We start from the raw sequence: 14,265 nt of genomic DNA on the forward strand, positions 1-14,265 counted from the left end.
CTGGATGAAATTTAGAACATAGATTTTGCTAGGGTCGTATTCAAACAGCCAGATCTTAACAGATCGTTGTGATGGTGGCGATCTGTTGTCTGTCCGTACTTAGAAGTCTGTCGTCACTCTGTCGTCACTTAGAAGTCTTTTTACCATAACAGATTTCTCTGTGTGAAATTCGGGCTGCTCTCCCAGGGAGAGCGCGTCGCTACACTATAGCGCCACCCATTTTTTTGTATTTTTTTCCTGCGTGCACTTTTATTTGTTTTTCCTATCGAAGTGGATTTTCCTACAGCATTTTGCCAGGAACAACCCTTTTGTTGCCGTGGGTTCTTTTACGTGCGCTAAGTGCATGCTGCACACGGGACCTCGGTTTATCGTCTCATCCGAATGACTAGCGGCCAGACCACCACTCAAGGTCTAGTGGAGGGGGAGAAAATATCGGCGGCTGAGCCGTGATTCGAACCAGCGCGCTCAAATTCTCTCGCTTCCTAGGCGGACGCGTTACCCCTAGGCCATCACTCCATATGTTACTTTTGAACTGGAAGTTATTGTTATATTTCAGTTGTTGACGCTGACAGTCAACGATGGTTTGATTCTTATTAAAAGAATCTCAAATGTTACCCGTTTTCATGTGCTGCTTCACCGTGTTTCCAACATCTTGATAAATCAATTGCCAATTCATTGATAAAAAACGAAAACAGCAGGGGGCTGAGGAGTTAGCCTTGCTTCACTCCTCTTGGACAGCTGAAGTAAGCAGAGCAGCTGCCTTTATCACGAACACTCGCCAGAACAGAATCATAAACACTCCTTAAAGCCTTGTAAAGTTTGCCTTTTACCCCACTATTTCTCATAACTGCCCTTACAGCATTTCTGTTTACAAAATCAAAGGCTTTCTTAAAGTCAACGAAAGGAACATACAGCTTAGAATTTTTATTCAGAAAGTTTTGAACTATCCAGTTCTAAAACCTGCTTGTTGTTCTAGTATCTTACCTTCTCTTTCTGCCCATTTTGAGAGTCTTATGTTCAAGATGTTAGTATAAACCTTGCTAACGACACTAGTTAATGCTATTCCTCGGTAATTATTGGGCTGGTCTGCGTCACCTTTCTTGTAAATTGGCAGTATTATCGATTTGGCCCATTCCTTTGGAAAGATACTATTGTCGAAAAGTTTATTGAAGTAAACAAGAAAATCTGTGACCGTAGTGTTAGCATATATCTCAGCTTTTCGCCAGTTATCTTGTCAGGACCCGAACTTCCCAGGTTTGAGCTTACCGATGCTACCAAGAACCTCTTCTCTGGTGATGGCATCAAAGAAGGGAGCGTCAGAAGGGTTTGACATGGCTCCCTCATCATTTTCTGCCTCATGTTCTTCGAAGTCTTGCACTGGGTTTGGTTAATTAAATATGTTGTAAAAATGTTTGTGCCACTGTTCAGTAGAAATATTGTTGTATATTGCAGATTTTCTATTCACTGACCGAAATGCTTGCCAGAAAAGTTTGGGATCATTGATTGATTGTTTTAATTTTGCTAATCTTGCTTGACCATACTCGTCTTTTTTCCTCTTTAACAACAGTTTGTATTCTTTTCTTTCAGTGACATATGCTATTCTCTTTTCTTCATGTGTCCTCTTAGAGCGGTAACATTTCTGCAGCAACCCCCTCACTTTCCTCTTCATCTTGGCACATTCTGCACCAAACCAGTCATTCGACCTTTTCTTGTTACCTGTTGTTTTCAACATGCAGACTGCTGCACTGCACAGCGCTTTCATGAATATATCTATTGAAGCCTCGGTATCTGTGGCTAGTGTTGTGAAAACATTCTGCATGTTTTGCATGAAATCATGTGAACTAAGTTCACTATGGAAAGTATGCAAGAACTCCTCGGACCAGACAAGCCGGCCCTCGGTACCAGATTCAGTTACCGATGGACGGTCAACATTTTGCTCTCCTTTGTTCCATTGAAATTCTACGGGCAAATGCCATGAATCAATGCGGTCACTGACTCTCAAATTGCAAAACTCCTTATAAACCATATCCCTGGACATAATAACGTAATCTATTACAGTGGAACCGTGGGGAGATGCGTACGTAAAGTCCCCACTTGAATCATCATGACAACAACCATTCACAATAATGCAGTCGAACATGAAACACAGGTTCATTAGCGATTGTCCAAAATTATTTATAATGCTGTCCTTCGACTTTCTGCTAATGTCACCCTCATCTTTTTCTTCATCATCATATTCAGAAGTAAAATTCATCATGATCTCATTTCTGCATTGTTCAGATCCAGTTCTAGCATTGAGATCACCCATGATGAACATATGTAAATCTTTGCTTTGTATTGCATGCAGTATTATTTTCTTCTAGATTAATTGTCCCATCTTCAGTGTCCATTGAATCATACAAGGGACCGTTTTCTGGCACAATGTAGCATGCAATCAAACAGCACATGTTTATCACAGTTAAATACAGATTTGTTAATTCTGACAACCATTGTGTTCTCACAAATAACATTTACAGCCGAAACAAATACAGATAAAGATTGTTGTATGAACAGCAAAACGCCACCGATTTCCGACCATGACGTGACATCTTTCTTGCTGGAGCAGCGAATTTTGAGTATTCTGAGAGGGAGAGAGAGAGAGAGAGAGAGAGAGAGAGAGAGAGAAGAGAGAGAACAAAAAACAAAAACAAAACCAAAACACGAATGCGAATTTGAATGCAAATGCAAATAATTCATTCATTATTAGACCATAGCTCCTCACGAATGAGTATACATGAACACACAAGCACATCACAGCCATAACACGTTTTTCTATGTGTATACGTAAACAGTCACGTCAAAGGAATATGATGTTTGAATCATGCTACTGAGACAGTACGTTATCTCTCAAGGAATATGATGTTTGAATCATGCTACTGAGACAGTACGTTATCTCTCAAGGAATATGATGTTTGAATCATGCTAGACAGTATGTTATCTCTCAAGGAATATGATGTTTGAATCATGCTACTGAGACAGTATGTTATCTCTTAAGGAATATGATGTTTGAATCATGCTACTGAGACAGTACGTTATCTCTGAAGGAATATGATGTTTGAATCATGCTAGACAGTATGCTATCTCTCAAGGAATATGATGTTTGAATCATGCTACTGAGACAGTATGTTATCTCTTAAGGAATATGATGTTTGAATCATGCTACTGAGACAGTACGTTATCTCTCAAGGAATATGATGTTTGAATCATGCTAGACAGTATACTATCTCTTAAGGAATATGGTGTTTGAATCATGCTAGACAGTATGTTATCTCTCAAGGAATATGATGTTTGAATCATGCTACTGAGACAGTGTGTTATCTCTAAAGGAATATGATGTTTGAATCATGCTAGACAGTATGTTATCTCTCAAGGAATATGATGTTTGAATCATGCTACTGAGACAGTATGTTATCTCTCAAGGAATATGATGTTTGAATCATGCTAGACAGTATGCTATCTCTTAAGGAATATGATGTTTGAATCATGCTACTGAGACAGTATGTTATCTCTTAAGGAATATGATGTTTGAATCATGCTACTGAGACAGTATGTTATCTCTTAAGGAATATGATGTTTGAATCATGCTACTGAGACAGTATGTTATCTCTCAAGGAATATGATGTTTGAATCATGCTACTGAGACAGTATGTTATCTCTCAAGGAATATGATGTTTGAATCATGCTAGACAGTATGTTATCTCTCAAGGAATATGATGTTTGAATCATGCTACTGAGACAGTATTTTATCTCTTAACTATCGTACAATAAAACTGTAAATTTCTGAACTGCACAATCTGCAATACAGCAACAAGCGATACCAACTTCTTTAATTTAAAGGCACATGGATGTCGACAATATTTTGAAGAAACAGACTTTTGTCTGATGGACAACACATGATAAATTGCAACTCATCTTATTTGGATTCTTTGCAGAATTGATAAATTAGGTTATTGTCATGACAATTTCTGTACCTGTAATTATATACAGTTAGATCAAGTACACCAAATCCATATCTAGTCGTTATAGATTTCAAGTGTTTGTCCATAGTAGACAAAAAAGGTTTTACTTCATAGTTATCATAAACAGTTCTATAATAAATGAATGCTACACCTAGCACTAGTGTGAATAAATTATGTTCGTGCCATTTTTACATCTGCAAACAATAAAATGTTGACAAAAAGCAGCAATAAATGCATCGACCCACCAACACCTTGGTTCAACCATACACGACCAAAAAACTATATTCAAACAAACAATTACGCACATCGCAAACCAACTTCTTCTTTTCTCTAGCATCTAATTGATCTGACATTTCATTGCCTGTACGAGGTAACCAAAACTCTTCCATCTGTAAAATGTCAAACCAATAGCGAATACACTGACCAGCAGAATTGGCATATATATATATATATATATATATATATATATATATATATATATATATATATATATATATCAGTTTCAACATAAATTTGATCATTAGGTGGACACGTGTCTACCCCTAGAAATTTCTTCAACATAAATAAATGCTCAGATTCAAAACTCACAACAGCTTTGTTTAAACCCTATATATCTGAACCATACTGTACAACGGTCTGCACTTGTGAGTTAAATATATTCATGAACAGTTTCATAGATAGTTTTTTTTAACGACGAAATGTTTTTCTTGATTCACAATAAAGCATTATTTGCCCTGCTGGCAAGATCTTTGCAAGCGGTAACACAACTTAACCCTTTCACCGCCAGTCAATTTAGAGTACAAAATTCCCTTGCGGTATAAACACAGAAAAGACAGCGGCTAAGAATAGCTGGGGATTCCCCCTGCGATGTATAGAAAATATGGCCTATCCTACCACCGAACATTAAGAGCAGTAGGTTCATGGATAACAGACCAATGAATGGTCACCTTTCAGTGACATGGGACCTCTACCACGCCTGTGCATAAATGCGAGCTTGGCGGCGAAAGGGTTAATGCGTTGCGAACAATATCCCAGTATTCTGGTACAGGATGATTACTGGCATTGTAACGCTATCAGCCATCACCTTCCCTTATACCTATACGGCTACTTTTTTTGAAAAAACTATAACGTAGCTGTGCTCATGTTTACCTCAAATTGAAGTGTTGATGCATTGTTTTGTAAATATCATATTTCCCTCATACCTAATAATTATATAGATCTACCTTTTTGGAAAAACAATGACCTAACTTTTGCTCATATTTACCGTAAATCAAAGTGTTGATGCAGTATGTTGTAAACACCAACTTTCCCTCACATCTAAGTATCTACCTTTTGGAAAAACAATAACCAAACTTTTGCTCGTTTACTGTAAATTGAAGTGTTGATGCAGTATGTTGTAAGCATCAACTTTACTCACACCTAAGTATCTACCTTTCGGAAAAGACAATAACCTAACGTTTGCTCATGTTTACCTAAAATTGAAGTGTTGATGCAGTATATTCTACATTAGTTACGTTTATAGCTTAATTGCCGTGTCAGATGACAAAACAACATCGTCGGCCAGAAGGATGATGAATAGTTCAAAAGCATCATATGAAAATTTGGCACAGTGTCTTCCATTGTGTAATATTCTGAAGCCAATCCGTTCATGAAAAAGACAAAATAATATTGGGGTGTATACAGATCTTCTTCTCTATCTCCATCCCACAATTAATGGAATGTATTATTTGAGCACCCATTCTTAATCTTATGTTTTATTTTGACATACATACTCATGATACATTTGAATGGTTTACCCCTTACACCATTTTTCAAAAATAGAAATAAGCCATTTAACAGACTTTGGTTCATAGAGTCAAATGCCTTTACAAAGTCTATAAAGCCTATAAAGGGAAACTGATGCCCTTGACTGCTCTCGCTGGAGGATGCTGTGCTCTAGTGGCTGCAACACCTGTGGGAAGTGCTGTGCATGCAGAATCGGCCTCTTCTCCCATACGAGGACACACACCGACAGATAAACCTGCCTGCCTACTCATCTGTCGGTCCGACGGGAAACTCCATGAAAACCACGTACAACTTGCAACTGAGAGGATATTGCTTCTGCACAAAGCATGCAAAGTGAAAATATATTTCATCATTGAATACGCCCCTTTAAACACACCTTGGCATTCACCTGTGATATTATGTCCCTTTACCCAATCTGAAGTTGATGATTGTACTATAGAGCTGGTTACAAATACCGTTTGGAGAAATAAATCTGCAATTATTAGGATTATTAACATCCACTTTATGAATTTAGTTTGGCAAAACAAAATAATTGGATCAGCATGAAGGATACGCCCTCGTCAATCATAACATTCAATAGTTCTGGGAAAACTGAACAACCTGATCGCACTTTTTTTTTTCGAACCTATACCACGAGGACCTTAAGGATTTTTGTTTGCCTGCTTTGTTGCTGTTGTTGTTTTGTTTTCTAATGTATGCTGACAAAATTTCAACAGAAACTGGGCAATTCACCATTATCTTTGAGATGTTCATTCTGGTTATCATCAGTGAGTGCTTTTTTTTTCAAATTGATACTTTTTAAAATGACAAAACCAGGTGTCAATATGGATACCATTTCTTGGCTGTTTCCTTTCAATGGAAGCTTTTTGGATCACTCTCTGTTTCCTTTCAAAAGAAGCTTTTTGGATTGCTCTCCATACTATTTCTTGGCTGTTTCCTTTCAAAAGAAGCTTTTTGGATCGCTCTCTGTTTCCTTTCAAAAGAAGCTTTTTGGATTGCTCTCCATACTATTTCTTGGCTGTTTCCTTTCAAAAGAAGCTTTTTGAATCGCTCTCTGTTTCCTTTCAAAAGAAGCTTTTTGGATCGCTCTCTGTTTCCTTTCAAAAGAAGCTTTTTGGATCGCTCTCTGTTTCCTTTCAAAAGAAGCTTTTTGGATCGCTCTCTATACTATTTCTTGGCTGTTTCCTTTCAAAGGATGCTTTTTGGATCGCTGCATACTTTTTCTGATTTCTTATTGAAGACCCAGGTTTCTCAAGTGATAAATCATTTAACTGCTATATTCCTCTTGAACAAATGTTGAACTCATATCTAGCTATCGTGTATAAATACACATCAATAGTAATATCACCGGAACGTTAAAATCTTCCTATCGGTCTCCTTACTTTCCTTTTAGTAATTACACATTCGTGGTCAAACCAGTCACTAGATTCTCTAATTTGACCATTAAACATACAAAGTGCTCCGTCTATGTCATCGTCAATCAAGCGTGTTGCAGAATCAATTCTCAAACGATTCGCTTCTGAACACAACGTGGGTAATATAGTATCGTCACTTCTGTCACTGGTCTGGTGTGGCGTTGATCTACGTGAGAACAAAAGTATCATCACTTCTGGTCTGGTGTGGCGTTAATCTACGTGAGTAATATAGTATCGTCGCTTCTGTCACTGGTCTGGTGTGGCGTTAACCTACGTAAGAACAAAAGTATCATCACTTCTGGTCTGGTGTGGCATTAATCTACGTGAGTAGTATAGTACTATCACTTCTGTCACTGGTCTGGTGTGGCGTTAACCTACGTGGGTAATATAGTATCGTCACTTCTGTCACTGGTCTGGTGTGGCGTTAACCTACGTGAGTAATATAGTATCGTCGCTTCTGTCACTGGTCTGGTGTGGCGTTAACCTACGTGAGTAATATAGTATCATCACTTTTGTCACTGGTCTGGTGTGGCGTTAACCTACGTGAGTAATATAGTATCGTCGCTTCTGTCACTGGTCTGGTGTGGCAGGAAATCTGGCACAAGTTCACAAACTTGCCACTAACTTTGGCACAGGCTGCGTAACGTACGGTTGGCACTTAAGTTCAAGGCGACCTTTGTGACGTAGAGTTGACTGGCACGGCACTGTGTGGCACGACATGGGTGACATACTGTTCCTACCTCTTGACCCGTGTGACGTAATGCTGATCATCTCATTGACGCAGTGTCGCTATTACATCACCGTCTGTATGACGTAGTGGTCATACGTCATGACCACTGTCTGACGTGGTTGAGTACTTTGTGACAACCTGTGGGACTGATATGGTTTATGAGTTTTATGGCTACCCTGCAAAATCTGCTGACAAACACTGGCGAGTGTTACAACTTTGTGATTGCTGTGTGACGTTGTGTTGTACATTAGAACCATAATGACGTCATTCACTTTCTTTTTTTCATAGCGAACAAGCACTACTGACGTCTACATGGATGCTGGTGAAAAGAAAAGAAAAGAAAAAAAACCAAACATTGACACAAAGCTTGGCAGATGGCAGTGTGATATGGACTGTTCAAACACGTGAACCATTTGCGTTCAGTTACAAGGTTCACCAGCAGTTAGAGAGACAGAACCCAGACCAACTTCACTGCGGCTTTAACACAAAGGACTATGGAAAGTTAACGGTGTGGAAAGAGAGAGACAGACAGACAGAAAGACAGACAGACCGAGTGTTCTAAATCAGTTCTCTCAGCAGTATAATATTGATAATATACATGATTTAATGACACGATATGTGAGGTTATTCATATTGGCAACGCAGGGTACATACACCTTTAAGTGTTAGTATTGTTAAGAATATTTCGTTCACAATGCACTGGGGAGCTTTACAAAACAACATCGCCAGGTCTGCCTGCAGGAGTCAGAGATGACTTGGTGGATGTGAACCAGTTCCCATCCTGTTACCCATACGTGCACGTCTTCATCCGACAGTCCTGAGGACATCTCTGAACGGGTGAAGTGTCATAGTCTCTGCAGCAAAACGTCACGTTGTTTTATGCTATCTGACGTCAGAAGACAAAAACACCATCCAGCCTGGAGAGATACAAAGTCACCGATGTCCTGATTTTGTACACCACCTCCAGTGTGCACCAACCTCCTTCCTGACACCACCTCCAGTGTGCACCACCCTCCTTCCTGACACCACCTCCAGTGTGCACCACCCTCCTTCCTGACACCACCTCCAGTGTGCACCACCCTCCTTCCTGACACCACCTCCAGTGTGCACCACCCTCCTTCCTGACACCACCTCCAGTGTGCACCAACCTCCTTCCTGACACCACCTCCAGTGTGCACCACCCCCCTTCCTCACTCCACCTCCAGTGTGCACCACCCCCCTTTCTCACACCACCTCCAGTGTGCACCAACCTCCTTCCTCACACCACCTCCAGTGTGCACCACCCCCCTTCCTCACACCACCTCCAGTGTGCACCACCCTCCTTCCTTACAGTGTGGATCCCCGATAGCCTGACGTTACAGTGTGGATCCACGACAGCCTCACGTGTCACAGTGTGGATCCCCGATAGCCTGACGTTACAGTGTGGATCCACGACAGCCTCACGTGTCACAGTGTGGATCCCCGATAGCCTGACGTTACAGTGTGGATCCACGACAGCCTCACGTGTCACAGTGTGGATCCCCGATAGCCTGACGTTACAGTGTGGATCCACGACAGCCTCACGTGTCACAGTGTGGATCCCCGATAGCCTGACGTTACAGTGTGGATCCACGACAGCCTCACGCATCACAGTGTAGATCCACGACAGCGTGACGTCACAGTGTGGATCCACGATAAGTTCACGTGTCACAGTGTGGATCCACGGCAGCGTGACGTCACAGTGTGGATCCACAACAGCCTGACGTCACATTGTGGACCCACGATAGCCTCACACATCACAGTGTGGATCCACGACAGCCTGACGTCACAGTGTGGATCCACAATAAGCTCACGTGTCACAGTGTGGATCCACGACAGCCTGACGTCACAGTGTGGATCCACGACAGCGTGACGTCACAGTGTGGATCCACGACAGCCTGACGTCACAGTGTGGATCCACGACAGCCTGACGTCACAGTGTGGATCCACAACAGCCTCAGGCATCACAGTCGGGGTCCGCGATAGCTTCGGCCAGTTCGTCAGGAGGCCGGAGCTCCACCTGGAAGTTGTGGAACTTGCCTTCCTTCTTCAGGTTCCGGGAGTATATCTTGAAGGAGGCGCCCAGCGACAGCGCCATCTTGCGGGCGTTGCGCGAAGAGTCGCAGAGGTAGGCGTGGCACTCGGTGACCTTGGAGCGCGAGGAGAGCTCCTTGACGACGATGAAGGTGAAGACCCGCCAGTACTTGATGTCCTGCACGCCGTACGAGATGAAGTCGATGGGCACCAGCCCCGCGGGCACCCCGCCCTTCTGCTTGTTCTGCTTGTGCTCCCGCACGTCCAGCCCCTTGGGGGACACCACCACGTACACCAGCGGCAGCTCCACCTGCTCCTGCCGCTCCAGGTTCTTCTGCACCACCGTCACCATCTCATCCACCGGCTTTCGCACGTGCTGCAGCCCGCAGAAGCCGTGCACCTCGCGCATGCCCAGGTACTTGGCCACGAACACCTGCGGCAGCCGGTCGATGCGCACCTGCTCGAACTCGGAGAAGGCGTTCTTCTGGGGGCCCTTCTTGTACTTGGTCTTGTCGAACTTGGTCAGCCTCTTGAGGACGCTGAGCGGGTTCCTGCCCTTTCCCTTGCCGCTCCCGTCCCCGTCCTTGTGCGGCCTGAAGATCCGCTCCGTCAGACTCTTCTTCCGCTTCGGCACCTCCTGCTGCTGCCTCACGCCCGACCCGTTCTGCTCGCTGACGTCACGCGCCTCGCTCGTGTCGGTGACGGCACTGCTGACGTCATCCTCCTCGCTGTCGTCAGAGCGGGAGTTGTCCTGGGCGTCACGCGCGCTGGAGGAGGAGGAGGCGGCGCCCACGGAGTCCGTGTCCTGGGCGAAGGCCGTGTTGATGATGTCCACGTCGGGCTGCAGGGTCAGGGAGTCCAGCCGCTCCGCCGCCTGCACCAGCTCTGTGTCCGTGTCCGTGTCCGTCAGGCGGCTGTCCTCAGGCAGCACAGGCACGTCGGGCACCTCGGCCAGTGTGGAGGAGCTGTTGGACACCGTGTCCGACTCAGCCATCTGCACACAGCGTGTGGGGCGTTAAGGGTTGATGCGGCATTCACAGCACACAGCTAAGCACACAGCGTGTGGGGCGTTAGGGGTTGGTGCGGCATTCACAGCACACAGCTAAGCACACAGCGTGTGGGGCGTTAGGGGTTGGTGCGGCACTCACAGCACACAGCACAACACAGCGTGTGGGGCGTTAAGGGTTGATGCGGCATTCACAGCACACAGCTAAGCACACAGCGTGTGGGGCGTTAGGGGTTGGTGCGGCACTCACAGCACACAGCACAGAAAGAGACAGAGAGAGAAAGAGAGAGAGAGAGTGGCAGAGTGAGGGGGTAGACAGAAAGAGACAGAGAGAGAGAGAGTGGCGGAGTGAGGGGGGAGACAGAAAGAGACAAAGAGAGAGAGAGAGAGAAAGAGACAGAGAGAGAAAGAGAGGGGAGAGTGGCAGAGTGAGGGGGGAGACAGAAAGAGACAGAGAGAGAGAGAGAGTGGCGGAGTGAGGGGGGAGACAGAAAGAGACAAAGAGAGAGAAAGAGACAGAGAGAGAAAGAGAGGGGAGAGTGGCAGAGTGAGGGGGGAGACAGAAAGAGACACAGAGAGAGTGGAATAGAGAGAAAGAGAGAGAGAGGGAGAGAGAGTGGCAGAGTGACGGGGGAGACAGAAAGAGACACAGAGAGAGTGGAATAGAGAGAAGGAGAGAGAGAGTGGCAGAGTGAGGGGGGAGACAGAAAGAGACACAGAGCGACAAAGAGAGACAGAGACAGACACAGGGAGACAGAAAGAAAGAAAGATAGAGAGACAGTAACAATACAGAGACAGACAACATGGCGTTTTCAATCAAAATACAAAACAAAACAAAACCAAACCGAGCAAACACGTGGTACTGACATCGTGCCTGGTAACGACGACAAAGTACTGTGCTACTGTCTTCCACAGTCAGGGCAAATAACGGGTTTCCTTTAAAAACAGTTTCAGTTTCAGTTTCACTTTCTCAAGGAGGCGTCACTGCGTTCGGACAAATCCATACACGCTACACCACATCTGTTGAGCAGATGCCTGACCAGCAGCATAACCCAACGCGCTTAGTCAGGCCTTGAGTGCATGCTTACATATTTGTGTACCTATGAAAGCGGATTTCATTTTACGTAATTTCGCCAGAGGACAACACTCTCGTTGCCATGGGTTCTTTTTCAGTGCGCCAAGTGCGTGCTGCACACGGGACCTCGGTTTATCGTCTCATCCGAAAGACTAGACGCTCAGTTTGATTTTCCAGTCAAACTTAGGAGAAAGGGCGAGAGCGGGAATCGAACCCACACCCTCACGGACTCTCTGTATTGGCAGCTGAGCGTCTTAACCATTCTGCCACCTTCCTCCTCCTTTAAAAACAACAAAGTAGTATGTTACTGTCTTCCACAGTCAGGGCAAATCACGGGTTTCAGTTAAAAACAACAAAGTACTGTGCTACTGTCTTCCACAGTCAGGGCAAATAACGGGTTTCAGTTAAAAACAACAACAAAGTACTGTGGTGCTGTCTTCCACAGTCAGGGCAAATCACGGGTTTCAGTTAAAAACAACAACAAAGTACTGTGGTGCTGTCTTCCACAGTCAGGGCAAATCACGGGTTTCAGTTAAAAACAACAAAGTACTGTGGTACTGTCTTCCACAGTCAGGGCAAATAACGGGTTTCAGTTAAAAACAACAACAAAGTAGTATGCTACTGTCTTCCACAGTCAGGGCAAATAACGGGTTTCAGTTAAAAACAACAAAGTACTGTGCTACTGTCTTCCACAGTCAGGGCAAATAACGGGTTTCAGTTAAAAAACAACAACAAAGTACTGTGGTACTGTCTTCCACAGTCAGGGCAAATCACGGGTTTCAGTTAAAAACAACAACAAAGTACTGTGCTACTGTCTTCCACAGTCAGGGCAAATAACGGGTTTCAGTTAAAAACAACAAAGTAGTGTGCTACTGTCTTCCACAGTCAGGGCAAATAACGGGTTTCAGTTAAAAACAACAAAGTACTGTGCTACTGTCTTCCACAGTCAGGGCAAATAACGGGTTTCAGTTAAAAACAACAACAAAGTAGTGTGCTACTGTCTTCCACAGTCAGGGCAAATAACGGGTTTCAGTTAAAAACAACAACAAAATACTGTGCTACTGTCTTCCAGAGTCAGGGCAAATAACTGGTTTCAGTTAAAAACAACAAAGTAGTGTGCTACTGTCTTCCACAGTCAGGGCAAATAACGGGTTTCAGTTAAAAACAACAAAGTACTGTGCTACTGTCTTCCACAGTCAGGGCAAATAACGGGTTTCAGTTAAAAAGAACAAAGTAGTGTGCTACTGTCTTCCACAGTCAGGGCAAATAACGGGTTTCAGTTAAAAACAACAACAAAGTACTGTGCTACTGTCTTCCACAGTCAGGGCAAATAACGGGTTTCAGTTAAAAACAACAACAAAGTACTGTGCTACTGTCTTCCACAGTCAGGGCAAATAACGGGTTTCAGTTAAAAACAACAAAGTAGTATGCTACTGTCTTCCACAGTCAGGGCAAATAACGGGTTTCAGTTAAAAACAACAAAGTACTGTGCTACTGTCTACCACAGTCAGGGCAAATAACGGGTTTCAGTTAAAAACAACAAAGTAGTGTAGTACTGTCTTCCACAGTCAGGGCAAATAACGGGTTTCAGTTAAAAACAACAAAGTAGTATGCTACTGTCTTCCACAGTCAGGGCAAATAACGGGTTTCAGTTAAAAACAGTACTGTGGTACTGTCTTCCACAGTCAGGGCAAATAACGGGTTTCAGTTAAAAACAACAAAGTACTGTGCTACTGTCTTCCACAGTCAGGGCAAATAACGGGTTTCAGTTAAAAACAACATTAAAGTACTGTGCTACTGTCTTCCACAGTCAGGGCAAATAACGGGTTTCAGTTAAAAACAACAAAGTAGTGTAGTATTGTCTTCCACAGTCAGGGCAAATAACGGGTTTCAGTTAAAAACAACATTAAAGTACTGTGCTACTGTCTTCCACAGTCAGGGCAAATAACGGGTTTCAGTTAAAAACAACAAAGTAGTGTAGTATTGTCTTCCACAGTCAGGGCAAATAACGGGTTTCAGTTAAAAACAACAAAGTAGTGTAGTATTGTCTTCCACAGTCAGGGCAAATAACGGGTTTCAGTTAAAAACAACAAAGTAGTGTAGTATTGTCTTCCACAGTCAGGGCAAATAACGTGTTTCAGTTAAAAACAACAAAGTAGTATGCTACTGTCTTCCACAGTCAGGGCAAATAACGGGTTTCAGTT

General features: G+C 43.5%; 1 protein-coding gene and 1 long non-coding RNA gene across 2 annotated transcripts in view; both read right to left on the bottom strand.

Moving 5' to 3' along the window:
* Nucleotides 1-2,710: 2,710 nt before the first annotated feature.
* LOC143290368 (uncharacterized) lies at nt 2,711-9,133 on the bottom strand. Its single transcript, XR_013056378.1, has 2 exons — nt 7,738-9,133; nt 2,711-7,682 (listed from the first exon to the last, which is right to left on the bottom strand). It is a non-coding gene; the product is annotated as an uncharacterized LOC143290368 (long non-coding RNA).
* Nucleotides 9,134-9,250: 117 nt separating this feature from the next.
* LOC143290367 (uncharacterized) overlaps nt 9,251-14,265 on the bottom strand; it is a 13,666-nt gene continuing 8,651 nt past the window's right edge. The window contains exon 2 of the mRNA XM_076599743.1: nt 9,251-10,974. Coding sequence (XP_076455858.1) covers nt 9,904-10,974 — 1,071 coding nt within the window. The 3' untranslated portion in view covers nt 9,251-9,903. The remainder of the gene's footprint in view (nt 10,975-14,265) is intronic.

Source organism: Babylonia areolata, chromosome 15, assembly GCF_041734735.1.
Source record: "Babylonia areolata isolate BAREFJ2019XMU chromosome 15, ASM4173473v1, whole genome shotgun sequence".
Lineage (NCBI taxonomy): Eukaryota > Metazoa > Mollusca > Gastropoda > Neogastropoda > Buccinidae > Babylonia > Babylonia areolata.